This window comes from Nycticebus coucang, chromosome 10 (genome assembly GCF_027406575.1).
Source record: "Nycticebus coucang isolate mNycCou1 chromosome 10, mNycCou1.pri, whole genome shotgun sequence".
In the NCBI taxonomy this organism is placed as follows: Eukaryota; Metazoa; Chordata; class Mammalia; order Primates; family Lorisidae; genus Nycticebus; species Nycticebus coucang.
Genome location: NC_069789.1, coordinates 111,117,410 through 111,145,186, shown reverse-complemented (window position 1 = coordinate 111,145,186; position 27,777 = coordinate 111,117,410). Strand labels below are relative to the sequence as shown.

General features: G+C 48.2%; 1 protein-coding gene across 3 annotated transcripts; it reads left to right on the top strand.

Annotated features, from left to right (window-relative positions):
• The first annotated feature begins 2,964 nt into the window (after positions 1-2,964).
• CACNG6 (calcium voltage-gated channel auxiliary subunit gamma 6) lies at positions 2,965-23,174 on the top strand. 3 transcript variants are annotated; one of them, XM_053608136.1, is made up of 5 exons: positions 2,965-2,987; positions 3,643-4,329; positions 9,186-9,260; positions 11,194-11,331; positions 22,559-23,174. In XM_053608136.1, the coding sequence occupies exons 2-5, from the start codon at positions 3,996-3,998 to the stop codon at positions 22,795-22,797; spliced, it is 786 nt and encodes a 261-aa protein (XP_053464111.1). In that variant the 5' UTR covers positions 2,965-2,987; positions 3,643-3,995; the 3' UTR covers positions 22,798-23,174. The 3 variants fall into 3 exon arrangements, with proteins under 3 accessions (XP_053464111.1, XP_053464110.1, XP_053464112.1); XM_053608135.1 differs by lacking the exon at positions 2,965-2,987 and having other exon boundaries at positions 3,454-4,329; XM_053608137.1 differs by lacking the exons at positions 2,965-2,987; positions 9,186-9,260 and having other exon boundaries at positions 3,454-4,329.
• Positions 23,175-27,777: the final 4,603 nt, after the last annotated feature.

Genomic DNA, 27,777 nt, shown 5'->3' with positions numbered 1-27,777 from the left:
GATCTGAAGGGAAGCCCTTTAAAGGGTTTTGAGTGCATGCATCTGAGATCATGTTTTTATTTAAACAAAATAATAACAATCCCTTTGCTGTGCTGAGAATAGACTTCAAGAGTCAGAAGTGGAAGCCAGGAGTTATGGGATTGTCCTAGGAGATGGGGGTTGTCTTCATCTACTCGAGGCTGCAGGTGGCCTGGACCCAGGTGCGTTAGTGAGAGGGAGGGAAATGGAAGTACTGGTGTGCAATTTTGGAGGTAGTCTGCAGTGGTGGTGTGTTGGGTGCTGGAGGAGAGGGAATAAGAAACCACAGTAAGAGGAAGAGAGGAATTCTTCAAATTAGGCTCATGCTTCTTGGGTGGGGGCCGCTGTGTATTGTGGCCAGGAAGGGGGAAATGGGCAAGGAAGCAGGACATGGGTGGGAGGAAGCAAGGGTTCTCTTTTGGATGTGTCAAGTTGGAGATGCCTGTGAGAAACCCAAGTCAGAGTATCAAGTAGCCAGCTGGATACATAAGATGGAGCTTGGGGGTGAGGTCATGACTGGAAATATAAGTTTTGAAAATGTCAGCATATAGGAGACATTTAAAGCCACAGGACTGGGTGAGGTGACCTAGCAGATGAGTACAGACAGAGAAGTAACCCTGGCCAGAGGCTTGGGGATATCTGCATGATAGTGGAGTAGTGAAGAGGGTACAATGAAGGGAGCTGAGAAAGAGTGACTGACAGTGACAGAGAGGGCAGGCATGGTGGCTCATGCCTGTAATCTCAGCACTCTGGGAGGCTGAAGCAGGTGGATTGCTCGAGATCAGGAGTTTGAGACCAGTCTGAACAAGAGCAAGACCCTGTCCCTACTAAAAATAGAAAAACTGGGTGTAGTGCCCAGTACCTGTAGTCCCAGCTGAGGCAGGAGGATCCCTTGAGCCCAGGAGTTTGAGGTTGCTGTGAACTATGACATCATAGCACTCCTACCCAGGGTGACAGAGTGTCTCAAAAAAAAAATTTTTTTTTTTTTGAGCAAGAGGCAGGCGGAATCCAGGAGAATCACCACAGATGACAAGAGCACAAAAGCATTTCAAAGGGTGAACATGGCCAGCTATGCTGAAAACTAGAGAGATCTTGAGAGCAGAGTGATCATTGGGTTTGATGACATGGACATGGCTGATGATCTTGACAACAGGACTTTTCAGCACAGTAGTGGAGATGCTAGAGTGAAGCAGAAAGAGCTTGTGGGGGGAGACAGAGGGAAAGGGAATCTAGCCAATTTTGGGGGGGTAATTTTTTTCTCTACACAGAAAGTAGAGAAAGGGAGGCAGACAGAAAAATCATATTAGAGATGCACAGGCAGGACGGAGAGAGACAGAGGTTCAGGAGGTGAAGACAAGGTCAGGGGCAGGAAAGAGGTGATGCCCCAGGACAGGCACTAGCAGGCCCGGGGCTGCCCTGCCCAGCTCCTGTTCTTCACTGCTGCCAGCACCCGGCATGCTCTGGAGTTTCTCAACGTCTGTCTAGTCCTGGGAAGACCCAGTGAGGCGGAAGGAAAGAACAAGTTTTCTTCATTCATTTTCAGCAATGAACATTCATTCAGTCCTCAGAAATGTTTCCTGAAGACTTTCCGGTGTCAGGCCCTGTAAGTCTCTGCCCTGTCTCTACCCATGGAGGGCAGACAGAACACAGTGAGGTGTGCTCTGGGCAGGTAGGCCCCAAGGAAACACAGCAGGTGCTGTACCTAGCTCCGGAGGGGGTGTCTGTGTGTCATCACCTCATGCCATCTGGTCATTCCTCTGCTCATTCATTCATCCCAGTCACCTGATTCATATTTTCTAAGACTGCCTGTGCACTTGGCCTTGTGCTGTGTAGTGCTGAGAATGCCAAGATGAATTCTCCCTGCACCTGGCCCCGGCCCCAGTCTGGTGGAAGAGCAGGACATGGACACAATCACAGCCCAGGCAAACATGTACTCCGACAGAAAGTCCAGGGCAGGGGTGGACAGACAGGCCCAGGGTGCTCCAGAGCCCTGCTCAGGTCGGGCACCAGGCCTGCCTAGAGCAACCAAGCATGGAGGGAGTTAGAGAAAGGTGGGTTCCCACCTGGGCCATGCCCAGAAGGGCTGAGGGAGGGGATGAGGGGTTTAAGACCAGGCCCTGCTGCCACGGTACATGGCTGTCCTCTGTCCCTTCTCCTGGGGGAGCTGAAACTGCATGGAAGGTCCCCTGGGGATGCCCCATCTAATAAACTCCGATGAAGAGGACTACTGCTCTGATTCCCGTTCCACTGACAGCCAGCTACCTGGGGCCTGCCCTTTCTATCTCCTGGGGGGCTGAGAACCCCAACCTGAGACCAGGTCCTTCTATCCCAGACAGAATCTGGGATTCTGTCCCCAGGCTCCTCCCTAGAGGCCCAGGAGTCCTCTTTGGTCTTTCCCCCCTCAGACCAGGGACTGGGTCCCCAGCCCCCATCTTTCTCAGACCCAAGGACTCATACCCAATCCTCTCCTCCTTCAGACCAAGGGGCCCAATCCCCCAGCCCCATCGGCCCCCAGGCCCAGGAATTGGGCCTCTCCTCCTTCAATGCCAGGGGTCTGGGGCCCCTGCCCCTCTTTTCCCAGAACAGGGACCCAGGCCCCAGCCCCTTCTCCTGGGGACGCAGCAGTTCAGGTTGGCCCACCTGCCCCCTCTCTGCGGGCTCCGTGTTCTAGACCTGGGCTTCTCAGCCCCTGCTCTTGTGCCTTACGGGAATCAGTCTCCATCAGGCTTTTCAGGACCCGGCCCCAGCCCCTCCTCCTTGGGCGGCCTCCTTCCTACCCTCTCTGTCCCCTTAAAATACCCGGGATCCCTATGGCAACAGGCGCCAGGCGACAGGTGCGGGTGTTATTTACGGGTCGCGCCCGAAATAGCCCAGGCGGGTGAAGGGGGTGGGCGGATGGGGGCGAGGCCAGGAGGGCGCGGAGGGGCCAGCCCGGCGACGGAGCAGGCGCTGGCGGCCGGAGGCGGACGGTTCGGAGGCGTTGCGGAGCTGGGGGCTGCGCGGGGCGGAGGCAGGACAAAGAGAGGGGCCCCTGGCCAGGACACGGGGGTGGGAGGTCTGAGGGGAGAGCCTGACCCGGAGCTGAGCCTGGAGCCGTCGGGGCCCGGCAGGCCCTGGGAGCCTGGGGGAGGTGGCCGCAGAAATCCCAAAGGGAATCAGAGCCCCTTTTGGGTCCCAGTTGTCCTTTGAACCCTGGGGGTACATTGTGACCCTTGGTCTGAGCCCTAGTGGGGGCCCCAGGCCCTCTTCTGAGCCCCAGGGGAGATAGCACTTTTCTGGACTGCCCTGTGTTTCCCAGCCTCAGTAGAGACCTTCTCTGATCTCTTGTGTTAAATGGCCAGGGAGACCCCCCAACCCCTTTTCCTGAATTCCAGCCAGGACTCTGCCACTGCTCTTCCCTGAAGGCTGGGGTCTCTCTGCCTCTGGGAGCCCCAGGGGGGACCTGCTGTTTCCTTTTCTGAATCCCAAGTCCCCTGTCCTCAAACCCTGCGCCTAAAGGAACCCAAGCTACCTCTCCTTTCAAACTCAAGTTCCCTTCCTGGGCACCCCCAAACTCTGAGCCCTAGTGGGGTGCTCCAAACACTTCCTTCAGGAAGACCAGTTTCCCTTTTTTTATCTTTCCAGGGACCCCAGCAACCCCCCCCGAGCTTCGGCTGGGCGCTCATTCTTCCTCCTGGGAACACAGGTTCTCTGGGCCTCAGGGGGACCTTGCTTTTTCTCTGGGCCCCATTTTCTTTGCTAAGTTCTTGAGGGCACCTCAGGGCTTCTGAACCTCAGGCACCCCCAGCTCAGGGATCCAGTTTTTTCTTTTCTAAATCCCAGAGGCCACCTCAACTTTCCCAACTGAGGTTGCAGGGTGGACCCGGTCGCACCTTGCTCTTTAATAGTCCTCAGGGACTCAGCCCCTCCAGCCGCCCAGGACTCCTGCTCCGCTCTGCTTCCTCTGAGTTGTTCAGCCCAGCCGGCAGGCCGCGAGGATGATGATGTGGTCCAACTTCTTCATGCAAGAGGAGAATCGGCGGCGGGGGGCCGCTGGCCGCCGGCGGGCTCGCGGGCAGAAGGCGTCGGAGCTGACGCCCGAGCGCGAGGGGAAGATCAAGCTGGCGCTGCTGCTGGCCACCGTGGGCGCCACGCTGGCGGTGCTGTCCGTGGGCACCGAGTTCTGGGTGGAGCTCAACACCTACAAGGCCAACGGCAGCGCCGTCTGCGACGCCGCCCACCTGGGGCTGTGGAAGGTGTGCACCAAACGACTGTGGCAGGCTGATGTGCCCGCGGGCAGAGAGACCTGCGGCCCCGCGGAGCTGCCCGGAGGTGAGCGGCCGCCGCCCTGAGCCAGGGCTTGTGTCCCGCAGGCAGACAGGGTGTGAGAAAGGGGCCCGTGTCTCAGAAAACCACACCGCAGAAACTGCCCATGCCCTCAGAGAAAGAGACCTGGCATCCTCAGAAAGAGCCCACATCAGCCTCTGATCCCATAAACTGGGGAGGGAGAGAAAGGAGAGAGAGGTTGAGCCCCAGACCCAGCTGAGCCCTATGCCTTACCCCCAGAGAACATCATAGCTTGTCTTCCCAAGACTAGTCTGTGCCCCAACCAGCCTGTACCCTCAGCTAGGGTCTGGGACCCCAGCAAACCTGTGCCTCCATGTCAACTGTGCCTTAGAACTTGCAATCAGCTATGACCTCTGCCCTGGGTATGGCTGTAGTCCTAGACTAGCGTAAACTACCAGGTTATCCTGCACCCCCATCCTGCATCCTGTGACCTTAGACCAGGCTGTATCCCTCCATTATTCATGCTGCCAAAGAGAGCCTGGGCCCCAAGAGCATCCTAAACCCCCCAACTACCCTGTACCCTCCAGACCAGCCTGTGTCTTAATTATAGCCTCTGCCCTCAGACTAACTTGTACCCTCAGACCAGTGTCTATGCTCCCAGATCATTCCATGACCCCAAAGCCCCTTCTGCCAAACACAGCCAGTGTTCCCAGGCATTACTGGGTCCTCCTAAACAAGCCAGTAGCTCCAGAGATCCGATGTCCCTAGATAAACCTTGCTGTGTCCCTAGACCCAATTTGCTATTCCAACACAGCTGGTACTTTCAGACAGCATGTGCCCACACCAGATGGCCTGCATCCCCCAGAAACTTCTGCACCCCCTGAGGCAGCCTGTGCCCCAGGAAGACAGTCTGGGCTCCTGCAGCCAGCTTGTACTTCCACCCTGGAGACAGTCTGCACTCCCACCCTGTGAGCCCTGGGACATAGACCAGCTTAATGCTTACCCCTAAGTAGAATCTCCGCCTGTTCCCATCCACTGATTCCACCAAATGACACTCTCACCAGAGACCTCCTAAAGAATCCCAGAGCAGACCTTATGCCTCCTAGAAATGCTCTCCTTCATTTCCTGTCCCTCTTGCCTCTAAATGTCCAGGCTGGGCGTACCAACCCTTCTCATTTTCTTTTACGGACACCTCCATGGCCCTCACTTTCTTATACTCCTGGCTTTGCTGGAGAGATATCCCATAGTCCAATAGGACACGCCATGAACTTTCGCCAATGGAACATTCTATATACCTCTTGGGAACTGGATGACATCTCATTCTATCTCTACTGACCCGAGGAAAATATCTGACGCCCCTCAGAGCCTATCCAGGTTGTCATATATTTGATTACCCATATGAGATGTCTATTGTTCTTTTCTCTCCAAAGAATGTCCTATAATCAGTACCCCTCTTAGAGAGTATTTCCTGTTTTTCTGGGATCCAAATGGTGTTTCTCTCATCCTTCACTTCTCCAGATATGATGTCTTGCATTGTAGGGCCCCAGATAGTGTGTTTCAGGTCCTCCGTAACACCAAAGGGTGTCAGGCACCCCTCGCTGCCTGAGCTACTCATGCGACGTCCAGGTGGGCTCTCGGAAATATTTCACTGCTGCAGATGGGCTAGGTTTTGCCCCTTGGGATCCCAACTTTTGTAGAACAGATGACCTGATAATAAAAATATTAGATGCCTATGTAGTGCTCGGTTCTATTCTAAATGCTTTAACTAATTAACCATAATGGCAACCCCATGAATAGTTATCACCCTCAATCTACAGAAGAGAAAAATGAGGAGAAAGACATTTCAGTCCCTCGGTCTATGTACCCAGGCTGCTTGTATGGGATTTGAGCCCTGATTGTCTTTGTTCTTAATAGCTACATTACATCACATCTCACTAGTCCATAAAGTGGACCCAAAGTTTCTTGCCCCATTGGAGGGGAATTTCCATCCCACCTCACTGCATAATGTGGAGTCCTTCACATCGCTTGCTGTCCTTTCTATTGGTTAGAAAGAACTTCAATCTCCTTACAGGGCTATTACTGTCACCCCACAATCCCAGCCTCTCAGAGGACATCTCACAATCTTCATTATCTCAGAGAGACAGCCCACACTTCCCACTGCCCATCAGAAGACATTCCCTCTCTCCCTTGGCTTCAAGAGGGCTGATCCATACTCTATACTTCTTTAGATGGGATACGCCATATCCTTTGGGGGTCAAGAGGCAGGATGTCCTTAGTCATTCGTAGCCAAAATGGGATGCCAGACACTCCATCTTGTCCCAGAAGGGACTTCACACTTCCTTCGTGGAAGAAGATCATGTTTCTCAAACTGACTGCTGCAAAAAACCTCACTCTTCCCTTTGTGACACTGAACATCCCTCACTTCTTGCTGGTGCAGGGTAGTAACTTACACCTCCCGCTACTGACCAGACATCTTATTCCCTCTCCTATTTTTCTTTACCCCTTTTGTTCTCGATCTCTTTTTCCCCTTTCTGTGCCTCAGTTTTCCCATCTGTAGGATAAGAGAGTAGGGTGGGCTAGGTGAGTTCTGAGGGAAGTTCTAGCTCTAAAATGCAGTTAAGAAAGTATCTTAATAAAGTTAGGGTTTCTTGGCCCTTACAAACATAAAGCTGGGTAAATCACACTCCTCAGTTTTGTCACAAAATCATTATCAACCTTTGCAAAATCTTCCTTGCACTTCATTTTACACTTTTTAAATTTCTTTCTAACTCATGTAATATATTTGATGTATATTCATGTTCTGACTTGAAAAATATATGGTCTTATATATGTACATGTTTTATATACATGAGATCATGCTATAGATTTTGTCCTGTTTTTGAATTTTTTTCCCTCATGCCACTTTGTCTGTTTTTGAATGTTTTTTTTTCGAGACAGAGTCTCACTCTGTAGCCCTGGGTAGAGTGCCATGCTGGTATCATAGCTCACAGCAACTTCAAACTCTTGGGTTCAAGTGATCCTCCTGCCTCAGCCTCCCAAGTAGCTGGGACTACAGTTGCCCACCACTATGCCTGGCTAGTTTTTCTATTTTTAGTAGAGACCGAGTCTCACTCTTGCTCAGGCAGGTTTTAAACTCTTGAGCTCAAGCAATCACCCACCTTGGCCTCCTAGAGTGCTAGGATTATAGGTGTGAGCCACTGCGCCCGGCCTTAATTTTTTTTATTTTTGATCAACATTGTGTTTCTCAAATCTCTCCATCTCATTTCATGTTATCCTAGCTCATGGCTATTATGTGATGGGGAGGTTTTTACAGGGAGAATCATCACATTACTTCTCTGTTCTGGAGATGGACACCTAAGTTGGTTTGACTCCACATTAATTATAGACAATGCTTCAGTGAACATCTGCATATATGTTCCTATATGTTTTTCTTTTCAGATATATACCCAGGAGTGAGATTTTTGAGTTGTAGGGTCATTTCATAAAATACCTCAGAGTGGCTTCCAAAAAGACTAATACGAGTTTACACTTCCAGTTCTTTCCTCTTATCCTTCCAAATCCTCGATATTACCCTTTTAAAATTTGCCGGCCTAATTTATCAAAAGTGGTGCTTCCCTGCTGATTTCAGTTGCATTTCTGTGATCCTGGTGAAGTAAGGCATCTCTTCATGTACTTGGGGATTGCCCTGATGAATGACCATTCACATCCTTTCCCCATTTTACCCTCTCTTCTTGCTAATCTGTAGGTACTGTGTGTGTGTTTGAGAAAGGAGTCCTTGTTTTTTTTTTTTTAGAGACAGAGTCTCACTTTATCGCCCTCGGTAGAGTGCCGTAGCATCACGGCTCACAGCAACCTCCAGCTCCTGGGCTTAGGCGATTCTCTTGCCTCAGCCTCCCGAGTAGCTGGGACTACATGCCTGCCACAACACCCGGCTATTTTTTGTTGCAGTTTGGCTGGGGCCGGGTTTGAACCTGCCACCCTCGGTATATGGGGCTGGCGCCCTACTCACTGAGCCACAGGCGCTGCCCAAGAAAGGAGTCCATTTTGAGATGGAATCTTTCCTGAGTCTTTTAGCTTTTATATTCCCTGTATGTTGCTGTACTTTGTTGGATAAAGTGATTATCATTTCTTTTCTTTCTTTTTTATTTGCTTTTCATGAGGCAGAGTCTCACTCTGTTGCACCAGGTAGAGGGCTGTGGCATTATAGTTCACAGCAACCTCAAACTCTTGGGCTCAAGTGATCCTCTTACCTCAGCTTTTCTATTTTTAGTAGAGATAGGGTCTCACTCTTTTTTTTTTTTTGAGACAGAGCTGTTGTCCTGGATAGAGTGCCGTGGTACCGCAGCTCACAGCAACTTCCAACTCCTGGGCTTAAACAATTCTTTTGTCTCAGCCTCCTGAGTACATGGAACTACAGGCGCCCACCACAATTCCTGGCTATTTTTGTTGCAGTTGCCACTGATGTTTCAGCTGGCTGGGGCTGGGTTCGAACCTGTCACCCTCGGTATATGGGGCTGGCGCCCTACCCACTGAGCCACAGGCGCCGCCCACGATTATCATTTCTAATCTCATTTTACCCTCAACAATCCCATGTGAAGGGGCCAGGAAAGAGATTATTATCTCATTTTAAAGAGGGAGGCCTAGAATCAGAGGCCCAGAGAGGTTTAGGGCCCACGCAAGGCCACAGATCTGGACCTCACAGCTCCTGGTTGGAATCCCAACTCCTGAATGGGGTGTGGCACACGTGGCTTTTAGATCTCTGAGCATCGGTTTTCTCCTCTGTGTATCAGGGGTGCTAAGGCCCTAGTTTTAGGCTTTTGTAAGCCATAAGCATCAAGCCCTGCGCTGGCACCAGGGATTTCGTATCATCACCTCCTCTTTTCTCTCTTCTGCTTCCACAGAAGCAAACTGCACCTATTTTAAATTCTTCACCACAGGAGAGAATGCACACATCTTCCAGAGAACCACAAAGAAAGGTGAGAACTTTTCACCCTGTGCTAGGTGAGGGGTAGAGGATATACTGACCATGCTGGAGGAGTGGGTTCCTTTTATTTATTTATTTATTTTTGAGACAGTCTCAATCTTCATCCCTGGGTGGAGTACTATGCCAGCATCATCATCATAGCTCACAGCAACCTCAAACTCTTGGGCTCAAGAGATCCTCCTGCCTCAGTCTCCCAAGTAGCTGGGACTATAGGCACCTGCCACCACGCCCAGTTAATATTTCTACTTTTAGCAGACATGGGGTCTCACTCTTGCTCAGGCTGATCTCGAATTCCTGAGCTCAAGCAATTCACCCATCTTGGCCTCCCAGAGTGTTGGAATTACAGGCATGAGCCACCACAGCTGGTGGAGGAGTGAGCTCTTGATAGCACTGTCCCTTCCTCTGCCTTATCCTAGGATGGGCTTGGCTTCTTTAGTCTGCAGATGTCCCATCTCTGGGGAGTGGTGGCAGGAGAGTCAATGATGGGGACATTATTCTCCAAAGCCCTGTGCCTTACACTCTTACCCCTAGTTCTGCCTATGCCACATGCTGTGGGACTTTGGGCAAATGTTTAACATGTCACAAATGCGCATGTACCACGTGGTAAGCATGGCACTTGGGGCTCGTTTATATGCTCACCAGTCTTTTCTATAACCCTCCAGATGAGAAAATGGAAGTCCAGAAATGGTTACAATTATTTTTCCCCAAGAAGTGGCAGAGACTGGAGCAGGATTCTGACTCTAAAGAGTTCTGACTTTAAAGCAGCACTCTCTTGCAGACTCTTCTGTGAAAACAGAAATATTCTGTGACTGAACCATCTGGGAGCCACTGGACACACTTGGCTACCGAACGCTTGGAATGTGGCTGGTGTGTTGAAGGAACTGAGTTTTAAATTTGGTTTAATTGAAGAGTCAATTTAGAATTAAGTGGCCACATGGGGCTGGTGGTTACTGTAATGAACAATGCAGCTCTGAAGACTTTGCCCTTTCAGCTCTAACCCCTGACTCCCCATCACGGCACAGGCTCAGTGTCTCCACCAGTAAGAGAATTTGGCTTATGTCCTGAATCCCTGGCCTTTGTAGAGATTTAATGGGATGATGCACCTAAGATACTTGGTGTGGAGCCTGCACATAGTAGGTCCTCAATAAATGGTGGTGGTTCTTTACCTTCTTCTTTTTCTCTTGCTCTTACCCTGTGTGAGGTTGGGCAAGCTGCTGTGTGCCTCTGAGGTAGTGAAACACACTGGGCACTCACTTTACTATGTGACCTCTAATTCTTTTTTTTGTAGAGACAGAGTCTCACTTTATGGCCCTCAGTAGAGTGCCGTGGCGTCACACAGCTCACAGCAACCTCCAACTCCTGGGCTTAAGCGATTCTCTTGCCTCAGCCTCCCGAGTAGCTGGGACTACAGGCCCCCGCCACAACGCCCGGCTAGTGACCTCTAATTCTTATGACAGCCCACCCAGATAGAGATTTTGTTCCTGATTTTCTAGACGAGGAAACTGAAGCAGAGTCTTTACCAGAGTCTTCCACCTAGGAAGTGGTCGGGGAGGATTCCAACTTGGATCATTCCACTTAATACACCACTTTCCTTCACCATTGTCTCCTTCATACCCCACTGCCTCAGTTTCTTCCTTGTAAACAAATGGTGACCAGATCATAAGTTAATGATTGGTAATTCCCACCTTTTTATAATCCTGATTCTGTCTCCTTTTTGCTCTGTGTCTTTAGGCAAATAACTAACCCTCTCTGTGTCTTACTTCTTTAAACAGTATAAATAAAATGTTGGGTTGGATGATCTTCTGCTTGAAAATTCCTCTCTGGTCCTGAATCTTACATCTGTCTGGTTCTGAGTCCCTATAGATGAGTCTTCCCCACTCCCTACATTCCATGTTTTCTGCTTCTTCCTTCTCTCCTCCTTACAGAAGTGAATCTGGCAGCTGCCGTGATAGCAGTGCTTGGCCTGACAGTCATGGCCTTAGGATGCCTCTGTATCCTCATGGTGCTCAGCAAAGGTGCAGAGTTCCTGCTCCGAGTTGGAGCTGTCTGCTTTGGCCTCTCAGGTGAGGATTGAGAGCCTGGAGGCTTAGGACATTGTAGACTGGGAAGATCTCCAAGCTCTGTTGCATGCTGAGTGATGGGCTCTCTCTGCACCACTGCAAGTTGGAAGTAGGGGCTCCAAGCACTGTTGCATGCTGGGAGATGGGATCTCTATGTATCATTGCAAGTTGGGAGTAGGGGCTCCAAGCACTGTTGCATGCTGGGAGATGGGATCTCTATGTATCATTGCAAGTTGGGAGTAGGGGCTCCAAGCACTGTTGCATGCTGGGAGATGGGATCTCTATGTATCATTGCAAGTTGGGAGTAGGGGCTCCAAGCACTGTTGCATGCTGGGAGATAGAATCTCTACGTATCATTGCAAGTTAGGAGTAGGGGCTCCAAGCACTGTTGCATGCTGGGAGATGGGATCTCTACGTATCATTGCAAGTTGGGAGTAGGGGCTCCAAGCACTGTTGCATGCTGGGAGATGGGATCTCTATGTATCATTGCAAGTTGGGAGTAGGGGCTCCAAGCACTGTTGCATGCTGGGAGATAGAATCTCTACGTATCATTGCAAGTTAGGAGTAGGGGCTCCAAGCACTGTTGCATGCTGGGAGATGGGATCTCTATGTATCATTGCAAGTTGGGAGTAGGGGCTCCAAGCACTGTTGCATGCTGGGAGATAGAATCTCTACGTATCATTGCAAGTTAGGAGTAGGGGCTCCAAGCACTGTTGCATGATGGGACATGGGATCTCTATGCACCATTGCAATGGGAGTGGAATCTTCAAGCACTGTTTCACGCTGGGAGTTGAGTGGGGTAGTTCAAGAGTCTATAGGAGGGGGCGGCACCTGTGGCTCAGTTGGTAGGGTGCTGGCCCCATATGCTGAGGGTGGCGAGTTCAAACCCGGCCCCGGCCGAACTGCAACAAAAAAATAGCCGGGTTTTGTGGCAGGCGCCTGTAGTCCCAGCTGCTTGGGAGGCCGAGGCAAGAGAATCGCTTAAGTCCAGGAGCTGGAGGTTGCTGTGAGCTATGTGATGCCATGGTACTCTACCGAGGGCCATAAAGTGAAACTCTCTCTACCAAAAAAAAAAAAGAGTCTATAGGAGGCTCAAAGATGGGGGAATTCTAAGCCCTGATGTTGGCCGAGGATTGGAGAGTCTCCAAATACTCCTTGAGATTTGGGCCTGGGGTCTCCAAGGATTGCTGCATGCTAGAAGTTGGGGTCTCCAAGCACTGTTGAGTGCTAGGAGCTGGAGAAAACTCAAGGACCACAGAAGTCTCAAAAATGGGAACATTCTGAGTCATGTTGTTAGCTGGGAATTGGAGGCTCTCCAGACCCTGTTTTAGAATTGGACCTGGAGACTCCAAACATTACAGCATGCTGGGGAGGTTTCTGAACATTATTTCATGCTCTGAGGACAGGGAAGCCCATCAGCTATAGTAGGTTCAAATAAGGAAGAGTTTCAGGCCCCTGTTTTTTATTTTTTTGGTTCAGAAGTGGATTGTCTTCAAATACTCTTTTAGATTCAGTAGCTAAGGTCTGCAAAGACTACTATATTCTTGGAGTTGAGGGTTTAAATAAAATGCTACATCTTGTGAAATGTAGTCCTCAATAATAAAAATTTCAATTTATTGTACATCTAGTTCAAATCCTTACAACAGTGCTACTAGGTAAGGGTTGCTATTTTTCATTTGATAGATAAGAAAATTGAGACTCAGAGAAGTCAGATGAAACCCTCATGGTAGGATGGTGCCCGTACCTCAGTGGGCAGGGCGCCGGCCACATACACCGAGGCTGGCGGGTTTGAACCTGGCCCGGGCCACCTAAAACAATGACAACTGCAACAACAACAACAAAATAGCTGGGCATTGTGGTGGGCACCTGTAGTCCCAGCTACTTGGGAGGCTGAGGCAAGAAAATCACTTGAGCTCAAGTGTTTGAGGTTGCTGTGAGCTGTGATGCCACAGCACTCTACCTGGGGTGATAGCTTGAGACTCTGTCTCCAAAAAAAAAAAAAAAAAAAAGAAATCCTCATGGTAACACAATCAGTGATGGAAGATGTGGGACTTAAAACTAGGTCTTCGTATGTCAAAGTATGTCTATCATCTCACCTCATTATTGCGTCTTGGAAACTATGTTTTTGCAGGATCTTTGTCAGCTCAGAATGGTTTTATGGAATGAATGCTTAACTGGGAGCCATGTGGTTTAAATTCTAGCCTAGGCTGTGCCCTGTGTCATCATCTTAGGAAGGTACCTTTTATTTTCTGGGCTTTGCTTTCCTTATTGGGTTAAATATTTTCTTCGTGGATAGAAACATCATTAATTATAGAAACTTCATTTCTTTATTCTTGATGTATTATGAGAACCTACTATGTTCCAAGAGCTAGAGATCCAAGATCCAATAGGAGAGACACTGTGTCTGTTCTCATAGAGCCAGACATAGTCTGTAACCAATAATTACACAAATAATAATTCAACTATCATTGTGGTGAGAGTTATGATAAAGTATATTAAGGGTTCACACTGTGGTGGGAGTGTGTGTCAGAGAAGCTCCTCAATGAAGTGTCATTTGCTCTGAGAATTGAAGGATAAATAGGAATTATCCAAAGTACAATGGTGACCATTGTGGTGGCAACAGATTATGTTGATGTTGCCATTGGTGGTGGTGATGTTGACTGTGATGGTGATAGTGACGGTGACGGTGACGGTGGTGGTAATGGTGGTGATGAAACAGCATGTGCAAAGACTGAAAGACTTCACAACTTTGAGGAAAAGAATAAAGATCAGAGCCTAATGCAAAGTGAGCTTGCAGAAGTGTACATGGTGGCTTTGATTAATGAGGTAGAGGCCTAACCCAAGATGAAGCCCTAGAGACATGCTAGGCGTTTTGAAGGCATACCTGGGTGGAAAATTATAATGACAACATTATTGTTGCTTTAGAGACCTCCCTGGATAAAGGAGAAAAAAAATCCAGTCATACCCTTTCATTTTATTCATTTGTTTGTTTAATTCACTGGAACACACACAGATCTCCAGAGTCCCCCTGGGTATCCCTGTGGGTTTGGTTCCAGGACTCTCCAGAGACGCCAAAATCCATGGGTGCTCAAGTCCCTTATATAAAATGGTGTAGGATTAGCATATAACCCCTGTACATCCTCCTGTGTACTATAAGTCATCTCTAGATTACTTCTAATACCTGGTACAATGTAAATGCTATGTAAATAGTTGATACAATGTATTGTTTAGAAAATAATAATAAGAGAAAAGGTCTGTCCATGTTCAGCACAGATGTAACCATCCTTCTTTTCTCCAATATTTTTGATCCATGGTTGGTTGAATGCTTGGCTATGTAACCCTCAGGTACAGAAGGCTGATTGTGTATATATATGTATGTGTAATATTAGGAGAGTAATACAGAACAGAAAGCTGCCTCGTAGAGATTACCCCCTGATTAAAGATGTGGAAATAACACAATAATCTCACAATTACAAACTGGAGGAATTGCTCTGAAGGAGAAGCAGTGTGCTGTGAGGCTGCACGATGAGAGCCTTGATTTACTGCAGGGAGTTGGAGGGGTCCACTCTGAGAAGGTGACATAGAAAATGTCAAAGTCTAGGTAACCAAGCTGGAAAGGGTTCTTTGGATGGTGACAGGGATGCTGGTGCAAAATATGGCCCTGTGAAATCAATAGGGAATCAAAAAGATCTGGTTCGAGTCCCAAATTCTTTTTTTTTTTTTTTTGAGATAGAGCCTCAAGCTGTCACCCTGTCATCACAGCTCACAGCAACCTCCAACTCCTGGGCTCAAGTGATTCTCTTGCCTCCACCTCCCAAGTAGCTGGGACTACAGGCGCCTGCCACAATGCCTGACTATTTTTTGGTTGTAGCTGTCATTGTCGTTTGTTGGGCCCGAGCTGGATTCGAACCCACCAGCTCAGGTGTATGTTGCTGGCGCCTTAGCCACCTGATTCACAGGTGCCGAGCTGAGTCCCAAATTCTTAAAAGCTGCATAATATAAAAATACATTGTTTATATCCCTGGGCTGAAATTTACTAGGCCTGAACTCATGCATCCAACTATCAAGCGTATGCCATTCACTTATCCTTCCATTCATTCTTACGGCAGTTTTCTCCCTCTTTTTCCCTCCCTTCCTTCCATCTGTTTTTCTTCCTTCTTCCCTCTCTCGAACCATCTATTTATCCATCTGTTCATACACCCATTCAATTCACAAGTATTCTTTTTTTTTGTTTGTTTTGTTTTTTGTGGTGATGGAGGGACAGTGTCTTACCCTGTTGCCCTGGGTACATTGCTGTGGTATCATAGCTCACAGCAACTTCAAACTCTTAGGCTTAAGCGATTCTCTTGCCTCAGCCACCCATGTAGCTGGGAGTACAGGTGCCCACCACAACGCCCGGCTATTTGGTTGTTGTTGTTGCAGTTGTCATTGTTGCTTAACAGGCCCAGGTTGGGTTTGAACTCGCCAGCCTCAGTGTATGTAGCTGGCACCCTAGCCACTGAGCTGTGGGCGCCGAGCCAACAACCTCAAACTCTTGGGCTCAAGCAATCCTCTTGCCTCAGTATTCTGAGTAGCTGGGATTAGGCACCCACCACCACATCCAGCTAGTTTTTTTTTTTTTTAGTAGAGACAGGGAGTAACACTTGCTCAATCTCAAACTCCTGTTCTCAAGCAGTCCGCCCCCATCAGCCACCCAGAGTGCTGGGATTATGGGCATGAACCACTATGCCCAGCCACAAGTATTCTTTTAATACCTAATAAATGCTAGATGCCATGCTGGGTACCCCGGGGGACAGAATGAGAGGAAGGTAAAGATGACCCATATTCTCACGGAGTTTACAGCCTGGTAGAAAGTTGGTGCTGACATTGTTATTTCAGTCACACGTACATCACCCCTTGGGGTGCACAGGAAGTTGTCAATGTAAATGGCATTAATAGAAGTCTTGGGGATGAGCATATCCACAAATTGTACAACAAAATGAGAGTGATGGTGGATCTGATTTTGTAATTACCGTGGCTACATTGGGTGTCAGGGATTGGAGTAGGTTGGGCTTTTGAAATCTCCCTAGATAAAAGAATGTGTTCCAGTTATATTGTCTCTCTCCCTGTGATGTATATGTCAGGTACGCTTCTGTGTTTTAGAGCTATGGTACAGACAAGTTTGTGCCCACATGGATTTATAGTCCAGTGTGGGAAGACAGAAGTGAGATAGAGACAATATTCATCTAAATCAATGTATTTTAATAACTACCAACTGCGATGAATGATATAAAGAAAAAGTAAAGAGTGTTGCTGTACACGAGTTCTACACACACAAACAAAAGATAAAGAGCATGAGGAAAATACATAACAGGTCGGCTCAAGGTGGTGGTGGTCAGGGAAGCCTTTTAAAAAAATTTAAATTTAGGGCCTGGCCTTGGTGGCTTACACCTGTAATTCTAGCATTCCGGGCAATTGAGGCGGGTGGATTGCTTGAGCGCAGGAGTTTAAGACCAACCTGAGCAAGAGGGAGACCCTGTCCCTAAAAATAGCCAGGAGTTGTGGTGGGTGCCTGTAGTCCCAACTACTCGGGAGGCTGAGGCAGGAGGATTGCTTGAGCCCAAGGGTTTGAGGTTGCCGTGAGCTATGATGACACAGCACTCTACTGAGGGCAACAGAGTGAGACTCTGTCTCAAAAATAAAAAAAGAATTTTAATTTAAGCAGAGCTGAGAAGAATGATGATGCTTAAGGTAGGCTCAGGGAGGGGTAAGCAGAAAATTATTCCAAGCAGGAATTATATTAGGTCTTATTCCTAATATAAGACCTTTAATATTAGGCCAGTGCTGTGGCTCATGTCTGTAATCCCAGCACTCTGGGAGGGTGTATTTCTTGAGCTCAAGGAGTACTAGACCAGCCTGAGCAAGAGTGAGACCCTGTCCCTACTTAAAATAGAAAAACTAGCTGGGTGTCGTAGTGCGTGCCTATAGACCCAGCTACTTGGCAGGTTCAGGTAAGAGGATTGCTTTAGCCCAAGAGTTTGAGGTTACTGGGAGCTAAGATGCCACAGCAATTTACCCAGGATGACAGAGTCAGACTCTGTCTCAAAAAAAAAAAGGGGGGGTGGGGCGGCGCTATGGCTCAAAGGAGTTGGGCGCCAGCCCATATGCTGGAAGTGGCGGGTTCAAGCCCAGCTCTGGCCAAAAACTGCAAAAAAAAAAAAAAAGGTGGGGGGGCTTCACTCTGGAAAGAATTTGGTGCATTGAAAGACCTGAAAGAAGCCCCACTTCACTTGTGTGGTGTGGGAAGAGCAGCTGGTGACGAGGCAGAAGCGGTGGGGTCATGTGGCTTTTTAGCTCATGCTGAGGAAGCCAGGCTGGATCACAGAAGGGGTCTCATGGAGTGGCTAAGAAAATAGTCCACAATGTGGACTCAGCTGGGCTCAGACCCAAGCTCCAGGCTTCAGTTTTTCCACATAAAGCGGGGATCACAATGGCCCTCACCTCCTAAGGTCTGGAGGGGGCGATAAGTTATGAAGGTGTTTAGTTAGCTTCTCGCCACAGAACTAATGTCTTAAAGCCAAGGGTCAGCGAACTATGGCCCAGGTGCCAAATCCCACCTGCCATTTGTTTTTGTTCCACTGTGAGCTAAATGGTTGGGGGGAAAATATCAAAGGAATACTATTTTGGAACACATGAAAATTACATGAAATTCAAAATTCAGGGTCCAAAAATAAAGTTCCACTGGCCTCCAGCCACTTCATTCATTCACGTACCGTCTGTGGCTGCTTTCACACTACAGAGTCGAGTGGTTGTGACAGGGACCATATGGCCCAGAAAACTGTAAATACCTACAATGAGGCCCAGAGGCTGCAGTTTGCTGACTCATGACTTGAACCAAAAATCTAGAAGTCATTCTTGGTCACTTTATTGTCTTTGTAACCTCACGTCCATTCAGTCAGCAGATGCTATTGGTGCTACCTTGAAAATAGATTTTGCACGTGAACACTTCCCTCCATTTTCACCATCCCCCTGATCCAAGCCACCACCTTATTTCCCTGAGGTAATTTCTGTGGCCTCCTCACTGTCCCCTGTGTTTCTCCTCTCACTCTCCTCAAGTCAGTTCTCCACAGAGCAGCTCGAGTGAGATTTTTTTTTTCTGAGACAGAGTCTCACTCTGTCACCCTGGGTAGAATGCCGTGGTGTCATAGCTCACAGCAACCTCAAACTCTTGGGCTGAAGCAATCCTCTTGCCTCAGCCTCCAGAGTAGCTGGGACTATAAGTGCCCACCACAACAACTGGCTGGTTTTTCTATTTTTAGTAGAGACTGGGTCTCACTTTTGCTCAGGCTGGTCTCAAACTTCTGAGCTCAAAGGGTCCACCTGCCTCGGCCTCCCTCTAGAGTGCTAGGATTACGGGCATGAGCCACCTGGCTGGGCCTTGAGTGAGACTTTTAAATAATAAATCAGATCCTGATTCCTCCCCTGATAAAGGCCCCCGAAGTGCCTGCTATTAGAGTAGCATGGCTCCAAGGCTTCTGTGGGTTGGCTCCTGGCTTCCGGTGGTTCCGTCTCTTGCTGTCTCTCAGACCCTCTAAGCTCATTCCTTTCTCAGAGCATTTTTGCACTGCTATCTCCCCTCAGCCTGGAATGTTCTCCCACCAGCTCCTCCAATGTCTCATTCCCTCATACCATTGACATCTCCGGTAGATGCCACGACCTTGGAGAGACCATCATTAGCCACCTTCTCTGAAGTAGACTCGTGACCAGTGGGGACCTCACCCTGCCTGATTTTTTTCATAATATTGATCGCTACCTGAAATTACGTACTTTCATGTCTGTACTCGTCTGCCAGGGCTGATCTAACATAGTACCACAGACTGGGCAGCTTAAACAACAGACATTGGTTTCCTCAAAGTTCTGGAGGCTAGACATCCATGACCAAGGTCCAAACAGTCATATCCTGAGGCACTGGGGGCCAGGACCCTAACACATGAACTTTTGGGGGGGGACACAATTTAGCCCACAACAATGCAATTAGGTGGTTATTATCCACCTCCCTTTCTTGGATGAAACTCCAGAAGCACAGAGACCTTGCTAGTCTTGTCTAGATATACTTTCTAACAAGAGCTCAGTGGAGATTGGTTGAATGACTGGAAGAACACAATCAACTAGCAAAAGAATAAAGGGGGCAGGGGGGTGCCTCCTGCCTGTCCTTAATGCTGAGTTGAATGGAGCAAAAAAGGGCTCATAAAGGGGACTTTGAACCACAACATCCAGGCTACATTCTCTAGATGCCTGCTTGAAAACTACAGGGAATGGGGTGCAGGGAGGAAGGAGGCTCAGGAACTGAGGTTGGGGCCAGACTCCAGGACCTCAGATCCCAGGGGCAGCTGGGATCCCTCAGATGGTCCTACACAACCTCAGTCCCACCCATCTCTGCGTTTCCACTTAACCACCTCTCTCCCCACCTCCGTGCTCTCTGCTCCAGCCACACTGACCTTTGTTCTTTTCCTCAACATACCGCACTCTGGACTACCACAGCCACCTTTGCACCAGCCACTCCTTAGTTTTGTGCACAGCTGGCTTCCCTTGCTCCTTCAGGTCTGGGCTCAGATGACTTTTCCTGATGACAGCATCTAATGTCCCCACTCCACCCCAGGTGTCACTCTCCCTGTTTTTGTTTTCTTTCTATCATGTGTCATTCTCTGAAGTTATCCTGTCTCCTCCTTTGTTGACTTTGAAAGTTGGAGCTTGGCAGCCTGCAGGCCAGCGCTGGCCAGGAGATGTGCCTCGTCTGGCAGACAGGGTATAGAGCTTTCTCTGCATCAACATTTAAAGGTTGGACAAATTGCCATAAAAGTAATAATCATTTATTTAAGCAATTCTGGCTATTCTTGAGAAATAAGGAGGGCTGGCAAATTAGGTCCCCATTTCTGAAGGGCTGCAGTTGACTGATGCTTCTGTTTGTCATTGTTCTCACCACACTTTAGTGCTTCACGTGTAATATTTATGCTTTGGTGTTGCCCTTGTAGGCATTTGAGTTTTGCAAGCCTTAGTTTTTATTTATTTATTTATTTATTTATTTTATTGTATTGTATTTTATTCATTTATTTTGAGACAGAGTCTCACTATGTTGCCCTCAGTAGAGTGCTGTGACATCACAGCTCACAGCAACCTCAAACTCTTGGGCTTAAAGCAGTTGTCTTGCCTCAGCCTCCCGAGTAGCTGGGATTACAGGCGCCCGCACAACGCCTGGCTGTTTTTTTTGTTGCTGTTGTCATTGCAGGGTTTTTTTTTGTTGTTGCTTAGCTGGCCCAGGCTGGGTTTGAACCCACCAACTTTGGTGCATGTGGCTGGCATCATAACCACTGTGCAATGGGCACCGAGACCAAGCCTTCGTTTTTAGATGACCATCTGTCTTCTCCGAGTGGAATATAAGCTCCATGAGAGTGGTGGCTTTCTTTACCTATTTCCTTCTTTTTCTTCTCATTTGCTGTTTTCTTTGTTTTCATTGAATTGCATTACAGATTGACTTTCTTTTTATTTTGTAACCCTCCCACCACCATCACCACTCTTTTAAAAGAAAACTTTGATGGAATCTTAATTTGAATTTTGTGTTTCTCTTTTTAAAATTATTTATTTATTTATATTTTTATTATTATTTCTTTTTTTGAGACAGAGCCTCAAGCTGTCACCCTGGGTAGAGTGATGTGACATCACAGCTCACAGTAACCTCCAACTCCTGGGCTTAAGCAATTCTCTTGCCTCAGCCTCCCAAGTAGCTGAGGTAGCTGAGACTACAGGTGCCTGCCACAATGCCCGGCTATTTTTTGGTTGCGGTTGTCATTGTTGTTTGGCAGGCCTGGGCTGGATTCCAACCTGCCAGCTGTGGTGTATGTGGCTAGCACCTTAGCCACTTGAGCTACAGGCGCCGAGCCTAATTTTTTATTTTTTTGAATTTTGTGTTTCTTAATTCCTGTGTTTGCTTTAAAAAAACAAATTGTAGGACAGGCTGGGTGGAGTGGCTCACACCTGTAATCTCAGCACTCTGGGAGGCCGAGGTGGGTGGATCGCTTGAACTTAGGAGCTCAAGATCAACCTGAGCAAGACTGAGACCTCACCTCTACTAAATGTAGAAAAACTAGCAGGGCATTGTGGTGGGCACCTGTAGTCCCAGCTACTTGAGAGGCTGAACTCTTGAGCCGGGAGTTTGAGGTTGCTGTGAGCTATGACGTCGCAGTACTCTACCAAGGGTGACAGAGTGAGACTCTATCTTAAAAAAAAAAAAATATATATATATAGTAGGAAAATATGCCAATCATAAAGTTTACCATTTCCCTCCTTTCTCCCCATTTAATTTTAGTTGATGTATATATAATAACAGAACATGCTTATGGGATGCAATTGAGATACCGGTCACCTCAAACTTTAATTATTTCTCAGTGTTGTGAACATTCAAAATCCACCTAGCTTTTTGTTTGTTTTGAGATAGGGTTTTGCTCTGTCACTTGAACTAGAGTGCAGTGGTGTGATCGGAGCTGACAGCAACCTCAAACTCTTGGTGTCAAGGGACATTCCTGCCTCAGCCTCCTAAGTAGCTGAGACTCCAGGTGCCCACCACAATGCACAGTTGGTTTTCCTATTTTCAGTAGAGACAGGGGTCTTCCTTTTGCTCAGGCTGGTCTCGAACTCCTGACCTCAAGTGATCCACTGGCCTTGGCCTCCCAACATGCTGGGATTACAGGTGTGAGCCTCTGGGCCTGGCCTCTTCTAGCTTTTTGAAACTATACACTAAGTTGTAGTTGAGCATATTCTCTACCCTGTAGTGCTGCAGAATACAGGCCTCGTTCCTCCTGGCTAGCTGCGATTCTGCATCTGCCTTTTACCTGGGTTTCAGTTCTGGGGCCTGCGTCACATTCACACTGTCGTACAGCCACCACCACCCTCTCTCTCCAGAACTCCTTTCATCTTCCCAGCTGAAATTCCATACTCAATAAACACCAACTCCTCCTTTTCCTCTCCCTTGGCAGCCATCAATCCTCCTTCTTTCTCTGTGAATTTGTGTCTTGTTTCCTTCTATATCACTAGCTTCAAAAATGGTGCCTGTCACGTTGCAGGTGTTGGGTATTTCAAATTCAAGAGTGAGAGGTGTCCAGGATTCTCCTGGGCTTCTGGGTTGAGTGGGCATATAAAGGAGCATACTGGGGGAGATGCTGGGACCTGAGGGCCACCCCGTCCTCTCTCCCTGCAGGCCTGCTGCTCCTGGTAAGCCTGGAGGTGTTCCGGCATTCCGTGCGTGCCCTGCTGCAGAGGGTCAACCCTGAGCCTCCTCCGGTGCCGCCCCTGGCCTATGAATACTCCTGGTCTCTGGGCTGCGGTGTGGGGGCCAGCCTGCTCCTGCTCCTGGGGGGTGGCTGCTTTCTGGGGCTCACCCTGTCTTCTTGGCCCTGGGAATCCCTCTGTCCCAAGAGGGGTCACCAAGCCACCTAGAGCAACCAGTGAACTTTCTCTAAGCAGCTGCCAAGCCCTTTTACTCTCTCCAAAATATCCTCCAAATCTCTCTCCATCCCCTAGAGAAACTGTTCTCCCTGCCTTTTGCACCCACATCCTTTCCTTCTGTAAATATGGTTTTCTAGGTGGCTGTATCTGAGCTGCCTGGGGGCTGGTGGGGGTGGGGGGGCCTGAGAAGAGGCTTTTTGCAAACGAGGGTCCCCAGGGAAGGCTGGTGGGACCTGATGAGTAAGTAGGTTGTAGGGATGTGGCCAGGGAGGTCTCCATTTTCTGGGTATGGATTGACTCACTCTGGAGCTCCGGTTGGGTTGGGGGAAGTGGGGCAGAATCTCAGGGTCTGACCTGGCTGTGATCTGTTTTGGGATTAAAGGTTTGAAAACTTAACAACTTTGCCTTGTTGGACTCCATTTGTGATGTGATTGTGCATTCTGGAGTAGAGAAAAGAGACTCTACATCCCCTCAGGAAACATGCCACTTACCATGTGTAAATGAACCCCTGGAAAACAGCTGAGAGTGTGGAAAACACACCGTTGTGAAGGGTTGAATCATGTCTCCCCACAAAAACATGCATGTTGGATTCCTGACAATCAGGAGCTCGGGGTGTGACTTATCTGGAGGTAGGCTCTTTGCAAAATCCATCGAGTTAAAATGAAGTCTCTAGGTTGAGTCATAATCCAGTACGTCTGGTGTCCTTGTGAAAAGGGGGCATTTGAATAGAAACCGACATGCACAGAGGGAAGATGATGCGCAGACACAGGCAGGGTGGCACCTACATGCTGAGGAGTGAGACCAGGAGCAGCTTCTCCCTCCTCAGAAGGAGCCAGGACTGCCAGTGCCTCCATCTCGGACTTCCAGTTGTGTGAGCCCCCCCGAGCTGTAGTACTTTGTTATGGCAGCCCCAGCAAAGTGGTGCAGATTTAGTACCTGGAGTGGGTGCTGCTATAACCCATACCTGAAAATGAGGAAGTGGCCTTGAAAGTGAGTAATAAGCAGAATCTGGATAAGTTCTGAGGTTCATGAAAGAAAAAGCTGGCCGGGCACTGTGACTCATGCCTATAATCCCAGCACTCTGGGAGGCCGAGGGTGGAGGATCGCTTGAGGTTAGGATTTCGAGAACAGCATGAGCAAGAGTGAGAGCCCCATCTCTGCTAAAAATAGAAAAGTTAGCAGGGCATTGTGGTAGATGCCTATAGTCCCAGCTACTCGGGAGGCTGAGGCAACAGGATGGCTTGAGCCCAGAGTTTGAGGTTGTTGTGAGCTAGGCTGAGGCCATGAGACTCTACCCAGGGTGACAGAGTGAGAATCTGTCTCAGAAAATAAAGGCATAAACCTGACACTCAGGTACTGTCTCAGTTATCAGGAAAGGGGAACCACACACTTTCTAGATGACAAATTTATCTCCCCGATGAGGAAGTCCCTTTCAATGCTAGTACAGTTTATAATTATAGTTGCCCCTTGGTACATGCAGGGAATTAGTTCTAGGACTCTTGAGTATACCCAAATCCATGCATACCCACATGTGGCCATTGGCCCTGCTGAACCCATGTACACATATATAGAAAGTTGACTCTTGGTATACATGGGTTTCACTTCCTAGGAATACTCTGATCTTCATTCACTTGAAAAAAATTCACTTATTAGTAGATTAGTAGATGGGCCCAGGTTCATGCCTCTTGATCAGGGCACAGCCTCTGCCTCTCTTTGTGTGCTGGGGAGAGAGCTGGGGAGTCTGTCCACTCTTTCTCTCAACACACAGAGGGGTGCCTGGGGGCAACGACTGAGCATGTGGAAGGCAGACTGACTTGAAACCAGAACTGTGAGACGACAGATTCCTGTTGTGTCAGCCCTGGGTCCATCGTTCACAGTTTCCCTCCTTGCTTTCTTCATCCCTAAAGATGGCTAATTGGCTGAATATAGCACGCACTTCCCAGCATCTCTGTGAGGAGCAAATGTGATGATCATCCCCCAGAAGCTCCTAGAAGGCTGCCTGGCACATGGCTGCAGTGACATCCATCTCTGCTGTTATAATTTTTTTATCAAATGACATTTGGCGAACAGGGACCCCCCACCCCACCCCATCAGCTGACAGTCTGGGAATGGAAACATGTTAATCACATAATCACATTAATAAGCACGTAATTATAAACTGAGATAAGTGCTAGGAGAGATCTTCGACAATTATTTTCTGTTCTTTGACTTTGTGCCCAGCCAGCTCAAGGAGACCCTGAGAGATGTCGGTCGTGGGGTGCAGAAGAGGGGGCCTAGTCTTGGGTGAATGTCTCTTTAGCCAGTGCGGTCTTCACTCTGAAAACTCTTTTTTTGAGATAAAGTCTCACTCTATTGCCCTGGGTAGAGTGCCATGGCACCACAGCTCATAGCAAACCTCCAACTCTTGGGCTCAAGTAGTTCTCTTGCCTCAGCCTCCCAAGTAGCTGGGACTACAGGCGCCCGCCACAACACCCGGCCATTTTTTTTTCCGTTGCGGTTGTCATTGTTGTATCAGCAGGCCCAGGCCAGGTTCGAACCCACCAGCCTCCGTGTATGTGGCTGGTGCCCTACCCATTGAGCTACGGGTCCTGCCCCAGCTAGTTTTTCTATGTTTAGTAGAGACAGGGTCTCACTCTTGCTCAGGCTGGTCTTGAGCTCGTGAGCTCAAGCAATCCACCCACTTCCGCCTCCCAGAGTGCTGGGATTACCAGGCATGAGCCACCTCAGCCGGCCTCTCTTCTGTATTTTTGTATTATGGAAGCTGAAAAATAGAATTTTAGAAGACGCAATGCAAGACAAGGATGTGGAAGGAGAGGTGGTAGGAAGCACAGGAGGGTTTTGCACATCTCAGTAGGGCAGTGTGGAAGTTTCTTATTGTGGCTGCAGCAAACAGCCTCACACTGTGTTGCTTAAAGCAGTACAAATTTATTATTATGCAGTTTTGGGTTTCGGCACACCCCAAGGGTCTCGGGGTGTTGGCAGGGCTGCAGAGTTTCTGGATCCTTTTGGGGACAATCTGGTTCCTTGCTTTTTTCAGTTTTTCTAGAAGCTGATGGCTTGTAGCCCCTTCCTCCCTCTCAGAAGCATACACCCCAACCCTGGTCCTATCGTCACACCACCTTCTCTGACCCAAAACCTCCTCTCTTACAAGGACCCTTGTGATTACATTTGGCCTCACCGATAAACTTCTCCAAAGCTCCTTAACTTAATCACATCTGTAAAGTCTTTTTCTTTCTGGAGACAGAGTCTCAAGCTGTCCCCCTGCGTAGAGCACTGTGGCATCATAGCTCACAGCAACCTCCAACTCTTGGGCTCAAGCTATCCTCTTGCCTCTATTTTTCTATTTTTTTTTTTTTATTAGAGATGGGACCTTGCTTTTGCTCAGGCTGGTCTCGAACTCATGAGCTCAACTATTCACCCACCTTGACCTCCCAGAGTGCTAGGATTTACAGGCATGAGCCACCGTGTCCAGTCAAGTCTTTTTCCTTTTACCATGATAAGGCAGCATTCTCACAGGTTCTAGTGATTAGGACCTGGACATTTTGGTGGTGGGGAGGGATCCTTCTTCTCCCTACCACAGTTCTATGGTCTGAATGTTTGTGTCTCCTCAAATTAATATGTTGTAAAACCTAACCACCATGGTGGCGGTATTAAGAGGTTGGGCCTTGAGGAAGTGATTGAACCATGTAAGTGGAGCTCTCAAAGATGAGGTGCCCTTGTAAAAGGGACCCTGGAGAGTTCATTTGCACCCCCACTATGTGAGGGTGCAGTGAGAAGGTGCCATGTACAAACCAGGAAACAGGCCCTCACCAGACACTGAATTCTTGGCACCTTGATCATGGACTTGCCAGCCTCCAGAACTGTTGAGGTATGCAATTCTGTTGCTTATAAGCCACCCAGTCCTGGTATTTTGTTATAGCATCCCAAATAGAGTAAGACACACAGCTAAGAAGAGCAGGCCTCATTGAGAAGGTAACATCTGAGCAAAAACTTGAAGGAAGTGAAGAAAGTTAGCTGTCCTTTTTATCTGGGGTCATGGCTTTTCAGAAAGAGGAAATGGTAGTTACAGAGGCTTGAGGCAAAGCATATCAGTGTGTTTGAGGAATGACCTCGCAGGCCATGGTGTCTGGAGCAGAGGTCAGGGAGGAGAAGCAGGAAACCAGGATATTGAGGAAATAGTGGGAAGGAAGCCTTGGTCATTTAAGGGCATTGGTGTTTTTCTCTGAATGAAATGAGTTATTTCAGAGTTTAGGGCATGATATGACTTGGGCTTTAAAATGGGTTTGCCAGATTAAACACACCGTGCCCAGTTGACTTCCAATTTCAGGCAAACACTACATACATTTTAAGTATAAGTATAGCCCACAAACACTATGAGATATATTTATACTAATTTTTTTTGTTTGTTTATCTGAAATTTTAAATTTAACTGGGCATACTGTATTTTAGTTTGGTAAGTCTAGCAATTCTATATTAAAAGGATCCCTCTGTCTGCTGCGTTGAGACCAGATGGTCAAGGCAGTAAGTGAAGGTAGGGGGGGGGAATCATTTAGGAAGCTGTTGTGATAATCTAGGTGAGAAAGGAGGGTGCCAGTGAGGCTGAGGACCCATCCTGCCTTACCTGATGCTACAGAATCTTTGTGAAGTCTGTGGACAGTTAGAGGAGGGGAACGGAACAGAATCTGACAATATCAGCTCTAAAAATTATTCACCGCCTTCTCATTTCATGTGCAAGGGAAAACAGGAGCACTGAAATGGGAGATGTGAAAAGCCACAAGATAAAAATTTTATCAGGGTCCTGGAGGCCTTTTTGTACATTGCACTTCCCTTTCCACTTAGATAAAAATTCAAACTCATTACTGTGGCTTGTGAAGTTCTTCATAATCTGGGCTCAGCACCTCTCTTCCTGCACTATGCTCTCACAGCTCACTTTGCATCAACCATGCAGTTGGCTGAAAAGGCAACAGCCTT